General features: G+C 36.5%; 1 protein-coding gene across 1 annotated transcript in view; it reads right to left on the bottom strand.

Annotated features, from left to right (window-relative positions):
• Positions 1–15,241: 15,241 nt before the first annotated feature.
• Positions 15,242–23,120, bottom strand: part of LOC119581074 (CDC42 small effector protein 2-like) — a 7,953-nt gene continuing 74 nt past the window's right edge. The window contains exons 1-3 of the mRNA XM_037929391.1: positions 22,938–23,120; positions 16,482–16,681; positions 15,242–15,461 (exon numbers count right to left, since the gene is read on the bottom strand). The exon at positions 22,938–23,120 is cut by the window's right edge and continues 74 nt beyond it. Coding sequence (XP_037785319.1) covers positions 15,261–15,461; positions 16,482–16,559 — 279 coding nt within the window. The 5' untranslated portion in view covers positions 16,560–16,681; positions 22,938–23,120 and the 3' untranslated portion in view covers positions 15,242–15,260. The remainder of the gene's footprint in view (positions 15,462–16,481; positions 16,682–22,937) is intronic.

Below are 23,120 nucleotides of genomic sequence, written 5' to 3'. Positions count from 1 at the left end.
AGATTCCACAGAAAAAGAGAAAGGGAGATAGATAATTTAGAAGAAATAAATTTTTTGCGAAACTTTTAACTTAATGTTCCCCCAAAAACCCCCAAATGAATGGTTCCCCAAAAGGCCCCCAAAACCTGCTTGGCTTTCCAAGGGGCTTAGGCCCCCAAAGGGGTTGCCCATGTAAAGATCAAGAGTGCACCCTCTCAAAAAAAGGGAAGGAGACCTTGATTTGCCTAGTGTTGTCCACAGAGGTAGTAGCTTGCCCAAACAGTCCAAATGTGTTGAAAGTGTTGGTGCAAAGGGCACAGCCTTGCCTTACCCCAATTAACAGGGAAGAAGTTTACAACCCCCACCACATTTAAGCCCTTTGCCAATTTAAAAAACTTTTTATTGGGAAAAAAATCTTTGAATTCCCTGAACAGACCCCCTAGCCCATTCCCGAAAACCCCCGAAACAACCCCGAGGTGATGTGGGGCCCCCCGAAAAAGAAGGTCCCTAGAACCCCCAGATTGGGTTGGGGCTCCAAGTTCCAGCTGCCCCCCTTGATGCCCATAGGGTTCAGCCCGTTTAGAAAAGAGTGGGCGGTTGCCTTTATGGTTGCAGGTTGCCGGGGTTCTAAACCCCCCTCCCTTTCCCCCCAAGAGGAAGACCCCAACCCCCCAATAAAAAATGGGCCCGTGCCGGGCATGGACAGGCCCCCTATATCATCCCCCCTTTAAGGTCAAGCAGGGGCCCAAACCCGGCTTTTTCCCTTCCCCCAAAAATCCCCCCCTCTTTGGGGAGGGGTTCTGGGGGGGGTTTCCCGGCCGTGACTCAGGATCCAAGTCTTTAACAAGCAAAGGTGAAGGACTCTAAAAAAAAGCAAAAAAATTTAAAAAATTAATTGTTTGGGGAAAGGGGGGGTTTTGATTAGTTTTAGTTCTAAGCTGGGCAAGGATTGTGAGTGAAAGGGTAGGTGGGTGTTAAGGAGTTAGATAGAGAAGGTGTATACGTTGGGGAAAGGAATAGGTTTTTGAAGCAAAAGTGTGGGATTCTGAAAGGATGCTGATGGGTTGGGAGGCGGTGAAGGAGAGATGGGGGAAGCAAGTACGGTGTTTCAAACGTGGGCCGAAATAGGATGTGTGGGATTAAAAGGGGGAACATACATAAGGAACAATTTAGACTGATATCACTGTGACCCAACGATGAAGGAAGATAGGGAAATAATGTGCAAGGGACATTGGTTTGAAAGGGAGGTGTGACATAAGGGTTTTCTGATGATAAGTATGGATGAGACATAAAGGAATGTGGGATGAGACAAAATTAATTGGGGATTGGTATTGGAGGATGTGTTAAAAAAGGTCTTTTTGAAAGCATACAATAGATGGACTATAAGAGGAAAGGATATGACGAAGGTCAGGTCTGGGGGAGCGGAAACCGCAAATATTCCAATGAAGGATAGTTAAAATTTTACTGATTGAGAGGGGAAGCAGCTAGAGGGTGGGAAAGGACTGAGAGGTCTGAGAGGGGAAAGGTGTGGGAGTTGTGTTTTTACTAGGAGGGGTATTAGGAGATGGAGGTCTGAGGAAGGGGATACGTGTGACATAAGGGTTTCACGTGTGTATCCAGGAGGAGTGGAAGGAAGAGGGAGGGTGGGAGGGATAATGTGACGGGGTTGGGGTCGGGGGGGTTTGGGCTGTGTTGGGGGGGGGAGGAGGATTGGGGGGTAGGGGGTATCGTTAGGAGGAGGAGGGATATCAGCAGTTACTTGGATTTGTGGAAGGAGCAGGAGTTGTAAGATTTGGAGGTTGAGTGTCAATTTTCATAGGTAATCTTGAATATTTTCAATGGTTTCTTCTAAGGATTTGGGTTTTGGGGATGTTTTGGGCGATATAGGATCTCTTGTGAGGGGGCGAAGAGAGGAATGGTGTCTCAAGCAAAGGAGTAAAGGAAGGGGAGGGATTGTGTGGTAGGGAAGAGGGGTGGAACGTTTGTTCTGGCTGTTACGGGTAGTGCGAGGAGGGAGAGGGGGGTGTTGGGGTTGTGGTGGTGATTGACATATCTGTGTAGAGATTGGAGTGTCTGGATTTAGGATGGAAAAAGAGTTTGGATGGGGAAGTAGGAGTAGAAGAGGGGGGTTTAGATGTAGGGGGGGGGGGTTTTAGGAGAATTGGTAGAATGAGCGTATTATGGAGTAAGGAGTAAGAGAGAAACCACGTCGACGGCTTTTTGCTGGCTTCACGTAGTGTGAGTCCAAGTTTGAATTGAGAGTTGTACCTCAGACTCAAATTTGTAGGTGGGACAGCCCCTAAAAAATACATTATGGGGCCGCCAAGTTGGCACATGTGCGTGATTGTGCAGGGCAGTTAGATGGGGTATGGCCAGTGGGGAAACAAGTGGGCATCTGGCTGTGGGAAACGGCAATGTTTGGCTGGGTGTCCTAGACGCCAAAAATTTTTGGCACTGACGTGGAGGAGGTTGGTATGGACGAACAGGGAGGGATTCTCCTCCTGTATAGACTTTAAAGGGAAGGTCATGTCTACGGAAGGTAATTTTGGTTTATGTTAGGGTTTCTTTCGATTACCTCTGGGGGGAATGGAGTAGCATTGTACTGACTTTGCTTTCATGTCTGTGAGACAGGCAAGTAGGTCTTCTCCACAATTTGACCAATCTTTGTCATAGATTGGGCAATTTGCTGGGGGATTGAAAAATGTTCCGGGTGCAAGTATTGAGGGTTGGATGGGGTTCTGCAAGGATGGGGTTACCATATATGTCTGTTAGTTTTGTTAATGCTAGGCTTGGTTTTCGGAGTTACTGTGACAAGACGGGAGCGGTCGGGTCGCTACGGAAAAGAGACTTTACCCACTTGTTTTTTTGGGGACATTTTGGAAGAGAAGGGTGTTGTCAGAGTAGGGAGCTGTGGGAGGGGTCACGAAAAATCGGTCCCATTTGGCTGCGCTGAAGAGGGTATTCAATATTGTTGTAGTGATAGGGGGAGTCGAAGGGCGGGGTGCGCGACGATGGAGTAGTGTTGAGGGAGGTAGTGTTATGGGGAGGTGGGCATAAGGCTGTAAGGGATTAATAAGGGAGGATGGGGTGTTTGATGTTGGAGGTTGTGGGGTAGAGGTGTTGAAGTTGAGCTTGCTGGGAGAGTGGAAATGTTTTAAGGGTTGATTGTTGGCTACTGTACTAGTAGGTATTGATGAGGGGGTAGTTATTGCAGTGTTCGGACCGTGGTCAAAGGAGAGCCTGGGGTCAGGGAATCGGGTTTGGGTTACATCTTTGGGGCTATTTGATAAAGGGGCAAGCCTCATTCCTAATAGTGGAGATAAGTTTTCATTAGGGCCATGGTAAGCCGGATTATGTTGGGGATAAAAACAGTCCACCCCTCAGGGTCCCCTTGAGGGGTAAGGGCTAGATAACTAAATGAGGGGAATACCGTACCCATGGGTCCCTCAGCCGTTCAGGAATGGCACAAAGTCAGCCTTTCATCCTTTCAGCACGGCTCTCACACCTAGGAGGTGGATAGTAGAAGGGTTTGGGTGAAGGGACAGAAACGAAAGGTGGGAAGGAAAATAAAGACCATGCAAAATTAGTTGAGTCGAGGGCTGAGTCCCAAGGGTTTGGGGGGTTCCCCATCATGGGTCCCAGTCTCCGCCTCTAAGCCCCCCCCACGACAACAACGGCAAGGGATTGGGGGGGTCCAGTATGCTATGAAGTTGGTCTTTCTTTTTGATCATGAGAGAGGTGCAGTCATCTTTAATCTAAATTATTTTGGCATATCATTTCATCTTCTTAAGGTGTCCATCCTTTTATATGATGACTGCACCTTGCACTTCATCAGGTCTGATTACAATAATATCCTTAATTTATAAAAGTCATTCATAACAGCAAGTCATCCTGGTTATGCCTAATGTAGCAATGCAAAGTATGATACTGATTTAAGCCAAAGTAATTGGGAAAATTCTTTTTGTCTAGTTGGCTATTACTCTATTCAGGACATCCAAATTTCTCAATTCTTCACATTGCTGATAGCTATTTTTAAACTTATGTTCCTTAACTAAATAACATGCACGTCCTCACTCACTCATTTACACATACACAAGACAAAATAGAAAAAAAAAAGGCTTATAGAGAAAAAACTCATAATTTCAGCATTTTATTAAGTAATCTTTGCTTTACATAAATATGAACAGTGAAATCCCTAAGAGTTAAAATAATGGCAATATGTGGCAGATTCCAAAAATATGGAGCTGAATGAAAAACACAAGCATTGATAAAAATAAAAATAACACTATGAGCTTCATTCATTGTCATCACTGAAAACCCCAATTCATTCTTCGCTTGTTACTATACACTCCTCAAATATAATGTGTCATGGCTCAAACCTAATTATCTAGTCTGATACCAACATGAGTAGAAGTAGTAGTAGTAGTAGTTAAAATATATATTTATATGGTCTTCTAGTGTAACATTTGTGTTAATGCAATTACAAATCTGGTAAAATTAAAGATCACTGAATATCTAAAATCACATTTCTTTTCTGTGGTGTGAAGCTATGCAAGTTAATACCAGCTAATATAAACTTTTTCTTTTTCTTAACCTAACGGCATAAATAACCAACTCAATCATGACAAAATATGAATTGAGACTTCTACTGATCTAACCTGAATAAGGAAGTGAACAAGATTTTAAGTACCTATATGTTTCACACTTGCAACAGCTCTAATTTACAAAAAGAAAAATCCTTATTAGGACTCAATAAAATCAATCCAATTTGGATAGAATTTTCAATACTTATTATTTATTTAACATCTAATGGGAGTACCATTCACAATAGGGTAGATAAATACTTGACTACAAATACATTAAAATTCTTATAGTTTTTGGGATTGAATTTCACAAAACAAGGTTCTATGAACAAACATGAAACGGTAACTGCTTAACATACTACCTACAACATGAACATCTGTTAAATATATATTTCTTTATTTCAACATGGGACATAAAAAGCCTAATTAAATAAGACACTGGTCATCATTAAAAAAACAAATAGATATCTCTAGGGACATTCGCATCATCACAGACTCTGTAGTGTGAATCGTGTTAGTTTTGAATTCTCCCTACCGAGTTCATAGGCAACTGAATTTGGTCGACCAATGGGAGTCACAGAGGTATGAGAATGTCATGATGCAATCAGTGCTAGGGTGTGTGCAAGTACACAATACACACACTAAGAAAAAAAAAAAAAAAAAAAAAAAATAGAGTGAACATCAATGTACAAAGGTTTTTATTGTTTTGGTTAGTGTTTTCTTGTTTTAATTTTTGCTTAATGGACAACATGAAAAAGAAAGAAAAGGAATAAAGAAAAACAGATCTCCAGTTTGTTTTTCCTTAAAAAAATAAAATAAAATAAAATAACCTGTTCCCCAAAAAGGGGGGTGGGGGGGGGGGAGTCATTAAAAAGTGGAAAATGTTGGGGCACACTCTCCTGGTCCCCGGTTGAGGCTTGAGTACACTGATCACATAGAACTGGGTCACACAAGGCAAGGTTAAGGCACAAGGTTTGACGTAGGGGGGGTTATGGGGATAGGGGCTTTGAGGTTTTGGTTCCGCAGGATTGAAGTTTTTACACGGGATTTTTTGTCATTACGATTTTTTAGGGAATATAAAAAGTAAAGAAAAAAAAATGGCTGACTGAAAAAATAACGAAAAAATATGATCATAAAACTTTAACTACAGGCATTTTGGGAAATGCTTAGTTAGAACATTTTAAAAAGGGTTTCTAACCTCCCTATTAACGAAAAGGATTTAAAAAATCTAAAAAAAAGATATAATGAAAAAGAAAGAAACAGGTTTGGACGGGTTTTAAGTTTCATGGCACCTTCTATAAAAACTTTTTTTATTGAAATCAACTACCTGAGAGTTTTGCCCCTATGATATTTATAATGCCAGTCCCAATACGAATAAAAAAATCAGTCATAAGACAATAATAATAAGGGAAATAAAATATAGTAATACATTTTTGGAAAATGATAAAAAAAATAATGGTAATAGCAATAAAAATCAACAATGATAATTAAAATATAATAATAACAAAATATAATAAAATGAAAAATCAAGAACCCGGAAATAACAATAATCAAATAAAATACATAAAACAGATCAAAATTCTTGGCTCACAAACCCAAATGATGTGGTATAATAATAATGTTTTAAATTATTAAATTAAAGAATTAAAGATCTCCACGATTCAGGGCGTACACACCCAAACCCCATCTTTTTTTCTCTTTTTAAAATTGTTTTTGTACACCCTTAAAAATTGCAATGCTGGAGGGGATGAGATTCGGGAAATTAAGTGCAGAAAGACATGGGAGCACCACAAAAAAAAAATACGGAATATAAAAATGAAAAAAATTAAATGAATTTTCATGGACTTGTCCCTTATAAAAATATTCCCCAAAAAAATTTATACAATTGGCATTTTTCCTATATTACACCATTTCTTTTTTTTCTCCAGTAAAAAAATTATGGCAATAGTTCTTCCTTCCTTATGTTAACATTCATTTTGCCATTAAAAATTGGGGGTTTAGAATTTTATTTACATACGAAGATCCCAGCTTGCACTATAAGTTCAGAAACAGCAGATTGTTTAAAAATTATATACTGAAAAACAAGAAGAAAAAAGACAAGCCTCCCGCACCCTTATTTAAAGATTTTTCAAGTCTTGGTATTAAATGCCCCGCAAAGTTAAAAAGTGAAAAAAGACGGGTACTTCCTTTTGGGGGGGGGAAAGATAAAAAAAAAAAAAAAAAAAAAAAAAATGAATGTATGTGCATTCGCACATTCTTCACTTTTGGGTACAAAAAATATCAGAAAAGTCCCCCTCCCTTAGAAACTAAATATACCATCTCCTTAATGTAAGCCCCAAAAGCTTATAAAAAAAAACCAAGAATTGCCCAAAGAAGACTTTTAGTAGGTGGAGTACAAAAAATAGACACATAAAAAGAAAGACTTAGCAAAGTGGGGTTTTTTAAAACAATGCAGCAGAATAATGAACGAGTTTTAAACAATTTAGGGTAGGAATCTAACGAGCACAAAAATTAAATTGGTAAAATTTGTGCCACGATTTTTAAAAAGGTTCCTGCAGTCAGGAATGGGGAATAGAGAGAGATTTTAAAAAAAGACATTAAAAGAAAATTTTAAAATTTCTAAGTTTTTCACTTGTGCAGATAGGAATTGTGCATACAGTCCATTCACAAAGGACCACCATTTTAAAATACAGTTTTTTTTACCTTATGAGGTTCTTCCTAACAAACCCAATACATCTTTGACATTTGAAATTTATCCAAAAAAATTTTAGCAAGGTTTATGAAAGGGCTTTTAAAGGAAATAAAAGCACTGTTTACAAAATTGCAATTACAAGGGATAAAAAAAAGCGTGCCATATCAGAAGCCTTACACTCAAAAAATGTTGTAAATGCATTGGAAGTATTGATTTCTAAAAAGGTCCTACCACCTGGTACTACTCTCTTATACCATGACACTGACACCCGGGGAAAGGTTTAAAAAAACCTGAATAAAAGGGCACCAGGGCATGAGACGAGCACATACTAAGACCCCTAAATGGCAAAATCGTGTCTTCCACTCTCTGCTTAACATTAAAATAACCACTCCAGAAAGAATTGGCAGACAAAGCAGGATACGAGATGGTATCAGGATAGCTTTTGGAAGAACCCGGCAAAAGCATCCTCTAGGGTACATTCTCTGTGGAAAAAGGAAAAAAACCCTTATGAAATATTATTATACAACCATATTTCTAGAAATTAACTCTCATATATAAGTAACTCCATATTAGAAATAAATAATCATATGTGATGCCCAAACATGCACTATGGTTTTACTTTATTACTTTTGTTTACATACAAATAGCTCCACAAGCACTTGGATGCCAAGGAGTACATTAACCCGTATGATCTGGATGACATAACCATCACATCATTTAAAAATTTGGCTTGAGTCATCGGAAAATTTGGCCGATGCTACTTTCCTGTCATGAGCGTTTTGGCTGAAGGGCGGGGGGGATGGGAAAGACTTGTATGAGTGCAAAAACCCCCTGGAATGATTAATTTATTTTGGGTTTTTGGGAAGGGGTTTTTAGAATGAATGTTTGAGCCTGACGGAAAAAGCACTGGTCCGGGAGGGGGGGGGGGCACAATTTCCCCAAAAAAATTTTATTTTTTACTACTATCACAAATTTAAAACAATACAACAATAATAATGATATTACAATAAAAACTATCATGAAAATAATAATAATAATAGTAGTAAAAAGAATGACAGTAACAATAAAAAAAAAAAAAAAAAAAAAAATCCATAAAATTCAGGGAATAGGTAAAACAGGTGTGACCAGGTAGACCTTGGTGATGATAAAGCAACTGTGTAAATAAAATTTGTAAACCAAAACCTAAGTGGACAGTGCATGTACCCACAACACATGACCTCCTCAGTTATTTTTAAACTCCTGAAATTCTATTTCTCATGGTCATGGCAACTTTCAAAAAGTTTACATATTCAGGATCATAGAAGTCCTGTCAAACACTGGCAGGATTTTTTCCAGCATTTTTTCACTTATGAATAATATACATCTAGAGATCACTAATATATCTGGTACTGCTTGGAACATTCAATTTAGTTGCCAATCACCTCCATCATCCTCACTCCCTTTGTTGGTTCTCTTCTGTTAATCACACTGCATACTATTATGTACCACAGTTACCACCTACTATATCACTGTCTTTTTACTATTTATACAGCAAGATTTATGAATACATCTAAGTACACTTTTTATCCTTTTACATAATAAGATAATGATTTTATATGTGCTTTATCAATACATTCAGGGACATCTATCCCCACTTCTAATCATATGCAAGAGATTTCTGTAAAATGAAATATACAGTTGAAGCTGCATAAAACTGAGCACTATAAATATTTGTTTTAGTGAAACTTGAAAAATCATGACTCTCTTGCAACTGTGGGTGACAAACAATCTGGATGGAATGTGGTTATGGGGCATTGAACATTCAACAAATTCTTAGTTAAACAATATAACCCTGTAAATCTTTAAACAGACAATAAAATTGAAATCATACCACTAGGCCTCATATTCAAAATAAAAGCCATGTAGTAATAATCTTGATTCAAATTATCAGTCACTAAATTCTTAGATCATAATTATCATGTAAATAAATCAGGGATTACAAAGATATCTACCACATTTTACACTATCAAATACAATGACACAGCCAAAAGACCTGGAAACGACCTACATATGAGAAATAATATTATACTTCAACCAGCAGTTTCATCTCAATTGCATTTCTATGAAAGAGTAAATTTAAACAATCATGACCAGACTGGGGACATACAGGGCAGGAGAATGTGAAACAACAGTGCTTGGCCAAAATACCAACATTTTTGACACTGACAATATGGTCAGAGGGGGAAGGACTTTATGGGGAGGATAATGTCTATGGAAGATAATCTTGGCAATATCAGAGTAGGACTTACTACAGCCTCTGAGGAGAATCGTGCAGCACTATACTGATATTGCATCAGAGTCAACAAGGCAGACAAGCAGGCTATTTCCACAATCTGATGAATCCTAGTTGTACATGGGCAATCAGAAAGGGAGAGGAAAACAGTTCTGGTAACAATAATGAGGGAGGAGTGAGGCTGGGCAGGAACAGGTTTGCTAGTGAGGTCAGTCAGGGTAGATTTTGTTAGAAGGAGTAAGCAATCAGAACTGCTGCAGCAAGAAAATTTGCCCCCTTGTTTTTGGAAACATTGAGGACGGTACTGTCAGAGTACGGGACTGTAGGGGGATTCACAAAGAATCGATCCCACTTCACTGGGTTAAAAAGAGTACTCAAAATGTTTGTAGAGGTGACAGTAGTAGCAGGGTGAGGACAGGAGGAAGAGGGAATGGTGTGGAACGAGATATTACTACTAGGAGGTGGACAATAAGGATGAATAGTAGTAATAAGGGAGGCAAGGGGTAGAAAATGAAGAATACTGTGCAGGAGGAGCTGGAGTGGAGAACCTTAGGAGGGAGGAAGGTTGTATTTTGAAGGTTGAGTAATGACCTGGGTGGAATCAACTTGACAGAAAGCATTTGAGGGGTAGCAGTAGCAGTGGTTGAGGTCATGATCAAAGGAGATATGAGGGTTGGGAAATCATATAAGTTAATATCAGATGGGCTTATTGACAAAACAGCAAGCCTTAAGGGGACTGTCCCAAGCGAACCCTACCTTGCTCCACTCATTTGATCATAAAGAGATAACGGTTTTAACTTGGACATTGTGAGGGACCATCCACAGCTTGTATTTTTTCCCTGAATTACCTAATACATATTCTTCTCAACTCTATGAAAAGGCCACTCAGTACTGCGCTTTTTGAATTTCCATTAACCTTTTTTTCGACTGTTTGCCATTGTGAGCTATATTTATGTCAATTTTCAGTTTAAGGCCATGCATCTTTTTTTTTTTTTTTTTTTTTTTTTTAATTGGGCAAATGGTAGCATCCACAGGATGCACTTCTTACTGGAAACCTATGAAAAAGGTGCATTAGCTGTATTAACTCCTTATGACGCGAAAGCATAAGAACGATTTCAAAATTCCATATAGTTTTTATTTTAGAGTGGGTATCTTTGCATACTATAATCATCAACATAAAATAATCAACATATCACTTATTTTTTTGAAGTTCAAAATTTCAACCATGGAATGGCCTTCATATTGAAGTGCTTGTTATAGCGGAAATGACCAATTTCAAATCAAAACAAGTTTGCCGACAGTGGACATTACCTACTGTTAGAGAGAATCCAAACCGAAATGTTATCAGCAGTAGTTAAACTTTTATTTTTTAATATTAATGCTTCATACTGGGTACACATATGGACGCCTACATAAGCTACAGCATATTTATTCCCAGGGAGTCTCAACATTAAACATAATTCATGTATAAATTTACACAAACACATTTTGAAGAAAGAAAAGAAAAGAAAAAAATCTCACAAAATATTTCTTCATAAATCATTGTGATTTTTATTTTTTCTGATATTGGTATAAAATTGTTCTTTGGACATTCACAAACACATACTTATGCACAATGTTATTATCAAATGCCATATGCATGACTGCAATAAGCAAAAGTCCATATAGGTGTTTTCTAACGGTAGGTTCATGTTTGAAGCCGCCGTGGTCACAGCATGATAGTTAATAGGTGTACCTGCCGCTAATTGCCTGCATCTGGTTGGCACTTATGCCCTTGCACCTCCCAAGAAATAACCTAGTATTGGCTCAAACAGTTATTTGGTAATTTCCTCATTCGTGTACATATAACATAGGCTAGCTAACTCACTTTATACATTCATACATCCTCCAAGTCCCCTCCTTCTGGGATGGTCCCCTTTATGCCCCTAATAAGGATATAAAATCAAAGGTCATATAGCACTATGGCAAAGTATTGTGGTAAAAAATGTAAAAATTAGTTCATGATTGGAACATGATAACAAAGGTTGTAGAGAACTAAGGGTAAAGAGAGGGAGCCATTGGTGTAATGCAGGGATTAGTAAAATGGGGTAGAGGATTAAGACCAAAGGGCATTTAGATCAAATGGAGAGTATTTATATGTCTGAAATAGAAATAGGGGCATTACATGAGGAACAGTGCAAAAGGGCCGTTATCAATCAGTCAGTGGGAAATAAGGGTAGAAATGGGTGTCAGAAGTAAGAGAGAAGAACCAGGGGAAAATAAGAAAAAGGTACAGGAAGTAGGTGAAGTATCAGAAAGAATGTCAGGAGGGGAAGGATCAGGAGAAAAACACTGTTGTGGGAAAAGGGAGTCACATAAGCATCCAGGTGGGAGCAGAAAGGATAATGGAGATGGCACATGGAAAAGGGGAGGATTGGGTGTGTTGGGAAAGAGTGGTAGGGAGAAGAATAGGGGTAACACAAGGAGGAGGATGGATGGATGTCAGCAGTCACCTTGAAAGTAGAGGGAATGGGAGTAGCGAGATTGGAGGTTGGATGAGAGAGAGGAGCATTCTTATTCTCTTAGATCATGTTTAGGAAGTTTTGGATGTCTTCAAGAGTATCTGGAAGGGAGAGGTCAGAGAAACGAAGGTTTTCTTAAGAAGGGAAGAGGAGACAGATGTCCAAGGAGTAAAGGAAGAGATGGGTGTAGAAGAGAATGTGGTAAGAGGAGATGGGGTGGAACTTTTAGACTGCCTGGTGCAACAGGTTAAGTGAGACGAAGGAGGTAGACACTAGGGAAGTGGTAAAGACTGGAGTATCTGGATTTAGAATGGCAAAAGAATTTGACTGGGAGAGAGAGGGAGTAAAGGGGAGATAGTAAGGGGTAGGGGGAAGAGATACTGGGGGAGATGCTTAGACATCTTGGGATTAAGAGAGAGGAGTGGAGTGGACAGGAACAGGTAGCGAGAGAAAAGCATTGCTGGAGTGCTTCTTCTCTGGCCTAGCATAGAGTGAGGCCTTGTTTGAATCTGAAAACTGCTACCTCAGACAGGCAGGGCAGCTTCATCACAACTGGCACATGTGTGATTGTGCAGAACAATTTGAACAGTTGAAAATAGTTTCAGTAAAAATATTAAGGGAAGAGTGAGACTGGGTGGGAATAGGTTTGCCAGTGAGGTCAGTCGGGGTAAATAATGCATGAGCTTGGGACTCATAAGTAACTATTACAAAAAATGAACAATCAGAATGACTGCAAAAGGAAACTTTGCCTACATGTATTTGGAGACACTGCTGGAAGAGGAGGATACTGTCAGAGTAAGGTTGGGAAACTTTAATAGTCAAAGTCAAATAGACTAGTTGATGAAGGGGCAAGCATAATGCCCCTGATAAGTGTACAAAATCTTCATTGTTGGCCAAGGTGAGCCTGAAAACTGTGAGGAAGAGAAACAGTTTAGGGATAGACAATTAACCAAAGGAATAACATGGCCATGGTTCCTTGAGGCTGTTCAAGACTGACACAAAGCTAGCCTTTCAACCTTTCAGCACGACTAATACACCTAAGGAAGTAGACAGAAGGGGTTGGAGAAGAGAAAGAGAAAAAAAAGACTATGAAAACTTGGTTGAGCCAAGAGCTAAGGGGTGATCCCTGACATTTGGCCCTAGCCCCCATCTCTGCCCCTCATTGCTATCAGTGACCATGGGCTTGGGGAGGGGTGAGTTTGTCACAAGCTATTCTCAATGTCTCACAATACAAGAGAAATACTTGGAAACAGCTATTGTGTATTGATATTTTTGCTTATATCTGCCTAAATTGTTTAGAGGGTGATTTTTTTTTTTTTTTTGTAAAATTGATTATTGTATTGACCCATTATTGTATTAACAGATAAAATTTAAAATACAGTTTTCTGAGGCTACTCCATGCCCGGGCTATTGTCTGGTGTCATCCCAGCAGCAGGGATTTGGGCATAGGATGTGATTAGACATCAATCCAGTGTCAGTGAAAATTTCATCAAGACATAATCACCTAAATCAAATAAAATCTATTCGCTTTCATGAATATCTTTAGCTAACTGGCTAGCTTAATTCCAAATGTCCAAGATACCCAAATGAGTGTATCTGGACTTTTGATATTTCATTCCTTCCCAATAAGTTCCCCAAAATTCATGACCACTACCTCAATCCTGTACCATTTCATAATAACAACAACAACAACTAACATATGATATACTGAGATGATGGATGATGTGTGATATGATAATCAATGATGATATAATAATAATAATAATAATAATAATAATAATAATATTACTACTACTACTATTAATAAAAATAATGATACTACTACTATTACTACTACTACCACTACTACGACTATGACTAATAATAACAATAATGACACTTGATATGATTAGGGATTATGATAAAAAATATATATAATAATAAATAATAAAAATAATATAAATAATAAAATAATAATATAATATAATAATAATAATAATATAATAATATATAATAAATATAATAATAATATATAATAAATAAAATAAAAAAAAAAAAAAAAATGTAAATAACAATAACAAAATAATGATGATGATGATAACAATTACAACAATAACAATAATAATAAAAAATAGTAAAAGTAATAGTAACAATAATAACAATAATAATAATAATAATAATAATAATAATAATAATAATAATAATAATAATAATAACAACATTAATAATAATAACAAGAATAATAATATTAATAATGACAATAATAATAATAATAATAATAATAATAATAATAATAATAAAATCAATATAATGACAACAGCTATATTTGTAATGTGTAGATGACAACATTCTTTATAATTGGAGGAAATGCAAACTTTTTAGACTTTCCTCCTTCCTTTCTTTTCCTGCTTTGTGACTCCCCTGTTCCCTTCTCAAGAATCCCTGTCGGCGACATGTCATCATCACCCTTCTGACTCAATATCAACACGTGAGCTGTGAGCTGCATCATCCATGATGATTCAGCATCCTCATGATCCTGACAAGGCATGCCAAACCAGGATGTAATAGAAATGCATGACACAGGCAAATAAGGTTGCTGTTTACCTTTCATGGTTTCACCTGTGTACTTATGTGCAGATGGTTTTCGGAACTCACTGCTAGGAGTGAGTCATTTTCTTTTCTTTTTGGTATACTTGTCTCTTTTCCTATGCTAATTTTGGGTTATTCAATTACCATCAGATATTATAGTATAAAGATGTTAGGTATTCAACATTTATGTATATATGAAAGACAGGCAGCACTGCTAAATACATGCCGAAGCTGCAGAAGAGGAAAAAAATGTTGAATCTAAATAACCAACCGATTAAAAAGTTATTACTCAATCCCACACTGAGACAAAAAGAAAGATTTCTCTGCTGTTTCTTCATTAGTGACACTTGCAATAGTAGAAAAATAACTTCATAATCACCTTATAAGATGCCACAAAAATGAGAAAAATTCATTACAGTTGCAAAGACCACACATTTAGGCAGCATTATCCTGTCATCCAAATGTCTCAAATAAATACTACTTTCAGTTCAAGATCTGGGGCAATAAATGCATAACAACATTTCAAAGGCAATTATCAAATAGACTGATCACCAAATTGCTGAAAAAGAGATACAGTAAAACCATCCTGTGAAAAATTAAATAATTTTATATTAACCACCACTCCCAAACCTCACAACCCAACCAAACAAGATATAAACACACACCTATGATCTCTGCACTGGCACAACCGTCAACATGTGATTGTGCGGCAGGGCTTGTTCATAGCCCCCTTTGCTCTTCATTTGCGTCTGCAGTTGCACCAGCTGGTTGTTTCCCATTTGCACATCACCTGAGCCAATGTGGCCAGTGTGCACAAAGTTCATTGGCTCCCCAATCATGGTGCGATCAATGCGTCGACGTCGACGCTGGAATAAACAATGTGTGTTTTAAGTCTACACGTAATGCACTATGATCCCTTAGCACCCATGTATTATCAACCTCTGGATTATCAATCACTTTCAAAATCCTAAAACTTTAGATAACACTTTAAGTGTTAACAGCCTATTAATAATGCTTTCTGATCAATAAATGTTTAAATAACACAATATGTATTATAAAACTTTCAAGTAATACAAACACAGAAATCAACATGACCTTAATACATCATGGGTATATCAATCATAAGAAAGCAAGTCAGAAATAAGTCAAGTTCAATTTATTATAAAAAAAAAAAATAATGACTCATCAGACTATAAAAAATATCAATGATACCAAACACTAAAACTATCATTCCTTTGAATTAAATTCAGCTAGATGAGAAAGGCATAATTTCTTAAATACTAAAATAATTAACAGATTGAGCAGCTCAAACCTAATCATTGTTGCAGCAAAAACACATTTCATCAAAAGAAAATAAAAAGAAAAGAAACAGGTACATAAATACTAGATAAAACTTACTATGGGCTGAAGGTATATATGTAGATTTATTCATACTTTTTACAAATTACCTATTAATTTTTTTTTTCTCTTCACTGACATTTTTCAGTTATTTCCATCCAATATCTAGAACAGAGGTTCGTAACCTTTTTGATGAGTGACCCAAAATTTTGTCCCTGCCACCTATGGTGACCCATATCCTTACAAGACAATATATTAGTTGGTCAACAAAGCATTCAGTGACCATCTAGAACTTCAGAATAGGAAAGCAATAAAATTAATAATGAAAGGATCTACTTCATTTAACAGACATTCTACATCAACAACACATCAACTACCTTGGTAACTTCATTTTGAATTGTATTCCATTGGTTAAATAAACCAGATCTACAACCTTAGCATAATGCATATAATGAAATCATCTGATAATAATTTGAGGAAATCACCCGTAATTAGTTTGCACTTCAACAATTCATCAAATTATTATTTCCAGCTGGTGCACCACTCACCTGCGGCTGTTGCGTAATGCAGCAAGCAAACCACTGGCCCCACACATCGCCGGCCATTGTAGATGAGTAGATAGGCATTGGGGGTGGGCTCCTCGAGTGGAGGGAGGCGACCCAAAGCGTTGGCACTAAGACAGGCGGCTGGGACGGACTGGCGGCTTCCGAGACCCTTCCAGGCGGTGGAGTCAATTGTCCTTCATGTTCTGTGAGGGAATTTGGTTATCATTACGGTTAGGTATCATTCAGAAAGTAACACCATTTGAAAAAAATAATAATAATAATTCAAAACACATGTTCTCTGATAGAAGCTGAAGTCTTATTTTTCTGAAATGTTTAATCTATAATATGTTCCTTAAGATGCCTATGACAGATGTATAGAATCATCATTGAGGTAAATATGTGCCAGACTGCTGAATAAAGTATGATGGAAAATGAAGATGAAATGATAACTAATTATCATTTTGATAATGTATGGGCAATCAAAATTAAATCACATCTATCTCTGAATATTATTCATTCTCACCTATATATATATTTCCCTTTTGTGTATCTATAACAATTTGGTTTTCATTTTACAGTTATATTCCACTGTGAAAAATTACTAAGACTCTAAATAATAAAAAACACAAACAAAAACTTAAAACACACCTTATATAAAGTTACAAGTCAAGAATACTATAAGAGTTTGCAAAGACTTTCTAAACACACCAGTACAGACTCCTCAGAATGCAGAAGAGAAATGTGAACACTCAAATAAACTCATAAAAGACAGGATGCAGTCAAATAACGTCTACTTTTAGTCCTTCCCCCCAGAGCAACATAACCTTATGCATTGCTTCTTGAATGTGACTGCAAGGACTCTACTGTTAAAGTGAATCCACTTTAATCTTCAAACATCTATAATGGATTCATGTATAACAATGATGGATGGTACAAATATGTCTATATGTGATGTATAATGAAAGGAAAGATAAGCTACCAAATATAATTAAAGTTGTTATACTGAATACAAGCGATATTATTCAAGCACAGTTATTTCTTTAACATCCAATAAATCACACAGGGCAAAGTTAATCAGAACAAACATGCACAAAGCAATACAGCCATCTGACAGGATAATTAGTAAAGCTAAAATAAGAAAACATAAAAGATCCATCACATCAATAATGGATCAAAGGAAAGGCTTTTACTACCAACCTTTAACACACTAAAGAGGGTATCATACATCAACTTTTTATTACAAGCCTCAGCACTTTACTGACATAATTCAAAGCCGTTGAGTATTTACACACAAAATTACTAGAGGTATTAAATTTCCCGCAGAAAAGACTCAACCATGATCACAGAACATAAAAGGCATTTTCAGAGGTAATTTCTTAGAATCAGTAAAAAAAGAGAGTGATAAGTTCTTCGCGCTCTATGGACTCATATACCTGAATTCCTGAACTTATCAACATATTAAACCTCAGCTCTACTCTGAATCTGAGAGTTTAAAATAACTATCAGCAGAGAAATATCACATGTATTCAAGGAAAGGACAGCACTTTTAAGTATATGAAACATGGAAAAAATAATCCAGTATCTACCTTATTCCACATATAATGAAAGAAAATATTTTCCACCTCTTACATGTTTTCCTTCAATAGTTTTGGGAAACACAGACATCAAAATTCTGAATAATGCATATAATTCATAAAAATAACCATGAATTGCATTTAATCAATACCTCAACAGTATCAAAGTAAGAAGGTCTCCCTGGATTTTTGCAAGTTCTCCTTATATAAAAGTTCTTCTTGGTAATGTTTATATGCAAACCCCCATGTTATCTTTGCCTATTTACTGAGCTACATGAATTATCAAAAATTTGTATTTTATATGATCCAGTGAATGTAAAAGTAAGAATGTAAAAGTTTTTTGTGTATGAAGATAATGATCAACATTTTTTTTCTTTTCTACTGTTCCAAGGAAATATATCTTAATAAATAGAATCTTCCAAAAATGTTATTCCACTTTCTTTAAAAGCAAAAAATAAGAATAATATATGGAGCTGTGATGTAATCAAATTATGGATAGAAATATATCTAATAATTTAAGGAAAAAAAGGCAATGTCTATAATACATCCTTTGGAGGAGGAGGAGGAGGAGGAGGAGGAGGAGGAGGAGGAGGAGGAGGAGGAGGAGGAGGAGGAGGAGGAGGAGGAGCGGGAGGAGGAGGAGGAGAAGAAGAAGAAGAAGAAGAAGAAGAAGAAGAAGAAGAAGAAGAAGAAGAAGCAAGAAGAAGCAAGGAAGGTTGGGGCCAACTCTAACCCACTGCTATGAACATTAGCAACAAAGACTATAAAAAGTTTGTACCTTATCTAAATCCCTATTTATGTCCCTTTTGTCTGCTAACTGCACTTCCAAAAATAGTAAACTGATCTTTTATCGGAAAGTGAACAGTAACAAGCACTATAACAGCTGATTTCCAACCAACACTTAAAATAAGCAGCAACAAAAAATGTGAAAAAGTTTTCGAAGTGATACACAAAAATAGTTGCTCCAAAATTCTGTTAAATTAGTATGGGATGACAAGGCAAAAATCCAAAGTGAATCACATCCTGCATGAACCAGAAAAGCGATAATTACAAGGATTCTTGGAGGTGCAGTATGATGATAAAACAGAATTTACCGCTTTGTTTTGAAATCTATGCAATATACAGTTATTCAACCTCATATGATCCCTGAGAAGTGTTAAAGCTTTCTCCTAATTTTTTCTCATATGGCATAGTGGGGGGGGGGGGTATTACTGCCACCAGGGCCCCCCATAGGATGCCTATTAATGCTGTTTAATCATAAAGGTTTTTGTATATGTACAAATAATTATTTGTTTACATTCATTAAAGGTTATGTTTTCTATTTTGTCACTAACAGGCCCCTCAAGGAACCTGGCCGCCCTACCTTCAATGTCTACGTACTCCACTGCTCCTACATGGCTGTCATTGTCTAACTATGCAATTAGAAGTTAACATTCTTTATAATAATTGCCTTCTACCCTGAAATCTACACATTATCATTAAGGAAACCCATCCTTTCTCACTGCCTTCTCTTGATACGGTAAACAAATGTAAGCATGCATTACATGAAGCATTACAATAACTTTCGATAATTCATTAAAGTATTTTTCTGGTCTTAAAATTTCTACTATCCTCTTCCTAAAAGTTCTATCAAGATTAATTACTTTTATCGTAAATAAGGAACAATATTTCTTCTAATGAACATGAATGAAAATTAAGGAAATAATAACAATATTTCTCTTCTACAAAACTGGGATAGAAACTTTTGGAGAATTTTTTTTTTAATATGACCGATTCAGAGAAACTATAATGAAGATAAGATTCTGAATGGCATAACAAAACATGGCATCAAAATCATTAATAATCTTAAACATTATCACACATTTGCTCCCTCATTTCCCCTTTGATCATGCATGAATCTTTAAAAAATGGACACAGACTGCATAAATATCCCTTTCAATAAAGAAATCAGAATTTGCACAAAAAATGGATATAACTATCAGGCACCTAAAAAAAAATGGTTACACTACAATAAAGAATACATATACAAAACAGGATTCAATGCATAAATTAATTCTAACTCATATACACTCAACACACCATACTAATTACCTTATCTAAAAAATAAAATTTTTGTAAATCAAAATGATCATGGTTATAATGCACTGTTTTAGACCTCCTTGACAAATTTTTATTAAATAGAAAACCAGTCTATGTATCAACCTTGCAGAATATAGCTACATGAGGGAAGTTTAATGGCTTTTGCCAAAGTGCTAAAGCACATATGGTATGATGATTACTTAACCACAGCCCTCACTAAGTTTATCTAGCTTTATTTTCAATATGCAAAAGCTATGCCACAGCAGAAAAATATAAAAATTCATTTGACTACTCCCATCTATGTTTACCTTGCATATACTAGTCTGTGTAAGTCTGAAACCATAACTCCCAAATATAATACTTCAAAGGCATCCTACTTTTAATCCAGTTATACCAGGATGAGAGTTATACATGCCATGCCCACTGTGGATTTTTTTTATCAACTGTCTTTACACAAAAATTGCTCACCAACTGTTTAATCACAAAGAAATCAATTCCCAGTCCTACTTATCTTACTTGCTTACCTTTTCCTAGATTTTTGGAAAGATTATTCAATTTGTTTTGTTCTTATTAGTATTAATAATATTATGATAATCAAATTGTCACTAATAACAATAATAATAATAATAATAATAATAATAATAATAATAATAATAATAATAATAATAATAATAATAATAATAATAATATTCATATTAACTGTTGGATCCAGGTGACATGGATGTCTCGACATAAAAACATTTGACTGAGTAGTGGGTGATGGGAATGTGCCATCACAGAAAAACTTGGCTGAGGCCGAGGTGACAGGAACGTATAGACTGGTGAGTGACAAACACATCTTACTGTGAGTGCACAAAGCTCTCACAGGGAGGTTAGACTCAGTGAGAAATTAAGATGGGGGTTCTTACATTATTTCCAGAGGTAAATGAGGGTAAAATGAACCATGCCTGGAAGAGTGCCAGCTCTTGCGAGGACATTATTTCCATGGGAAGGAACTTACTCTACACACATTGACCAATAGCACCAGGTGCTACAGAAAACTGAATATAATGAAAATTTTTTTTTTTAAAATTACACATATAATACAATGCTACTTATTGTCACTGTTATTGCACAGAGATGTAGACTACCTGCAGAGGTAATATGGAAGTCTGCTAAATAAAAAGTCTATTACCATCTTGATACATCATAACAAACGGAAAATGTTGAAAATGTTCCAACAGCAAATGATGTGTACACAGAATAAGAGCTAATGGCATGGCAAAGACAAGGCAAGGAGTCTCGATACCCCACATGAGAATTCATGTGGGATGGACATACCTTGGAGAGTCATAGTTTAAGTAAAGCTAATGCCCAGCTTTTGGCTTTGCATGCATACTGAGGCACCTAGATCCAACAGGTTTATAACAAAAACAAAACAAAAAAACAAAAAATCCTCAAAACTTAAGGGAAAGGAAAATCAAATAAGGTCACGTCCCTACTAATGGGATTCTTGGCTGGATGAGCACTTGTGGAATGATCTTCGTGCAAAGATTCACAAAGGAAAACCACAGTTGTTAGTATATGTTCTTGCTCTCAGTCCACTAGACTTAGAGTACATATCTGGGGTAAAATTTCTGTAGTTTATTCCTAATGAAAAAAAAATAATAATAATAAAAATAAAATAAAATAAAATAAAAGATATGATAAAAAAATATAATAATAATAATAAAAAAAAAAAAAATCTATGCAAATTCAACAACCCAGAATTGCATGACCAGAAAATATTTAAGTATAAGTAATACTACTTTGTAATGAGCGCAAAATGATACCCATTGCTATCTAAATTATTTTGCATAATCGAAGAATACCACCACAATTAGATATTAACAAGTGACTCAGAGGCCACCTTCAGGCACTGACCAACAAATGTCCGACATGTACAATCTAGATAGATAGAACGTACAGAGGTAAATGGCATCATATAAGGAGCCAGAATAAGCTCTTTCTTGCTGGAATACACACTCTATCCTGACCAAAACTTGTTAAAAACTTGTGTAAAGTTTTCATTAGCTCCTTGACACTTACAAATCCATATAATAAAAATCAATAATCAACACAAAAATACCTAACCAAACAAAAATAAAAGTAAATGCACTACTCGCTACTTGGATATCTAGCGTGACCTACATAAACTAAACCTCTCCAGAGCAGTGGTACTAACGAGCACAAGTCACACCGTTCCCCTAAATTTCCCGGTTCTTTGGGGTCAACTCTTTCACCCCAAGACATAATCTCTCTTTTTTTCCGATCGGCTTAATCCCTTCTGCTTGCTATGGGGTGTGATTAAATTTTTGAGTCGATATAACTTCCTGAGGAGACATATCGCTCTATACATATATAGTTTCAAATGATAACCAAAGAGAATTTAGGAAAATATATGGATACATTAACGGGAATATAAATACACAGGCAGATATAATATAATTTTCTACTGTATTCTGAATATCTATCAACCTGCCATATTCACAAAGAAACCTATAGTGTCACCTGATTGACATAACATCGCCTGAAAAATAGCTCCAAATTGATAAATACATAAATAAAGCGAGAACCCTCCACGAAACACTTGCTGGAAAAAAAAAGGAAAATAAAACCCCTTTTCTTGACACGATACCAAAGAGAATTCCCCCAAAAAATGTGCAAGTTAATTTTCTTCCTTAAAAAAAAAAAAAAAAACTCACTCTCCTTTACTTTCCTTAGTGGCATAGTGATCGGTTTCTTCGCTCATTCCCGTATTTTTGTTATTGCTTTTTGTGACACTTACCTGAGAAGACAGACAGACAGACAAGCAGACAGATGGCAGCTGATGATGATCTCTCTCTCGTTCTCTTTTCTCCTCTTCTTTCACCTTTAACCCCCGCTTTTCTCACGGATTCCTCTCCTCTCTCTTCTTCCCATTCACTGTGGGGACGAAATCATCAACTGCCTACACCATAAACAAGAGAAA

Source organism: Penaeus monodon, chromosome 14 (genome assembly GCF_015228065.2).
Source record: "Penaeus monodon isolate SGIC_2016 chromosome 14, NSTDA_Pmon_1, whole genome shotgun sequence".
Lineage (NCBI taxonomy): Eukaryota > Metazoa > Arthropoda > Malacostraca > Decapoda > Penaeidae > Penaeus > Penaeus monodon.
This window is presented reverse-complemented; position numbering and strand designations above follow the sequence as displayed.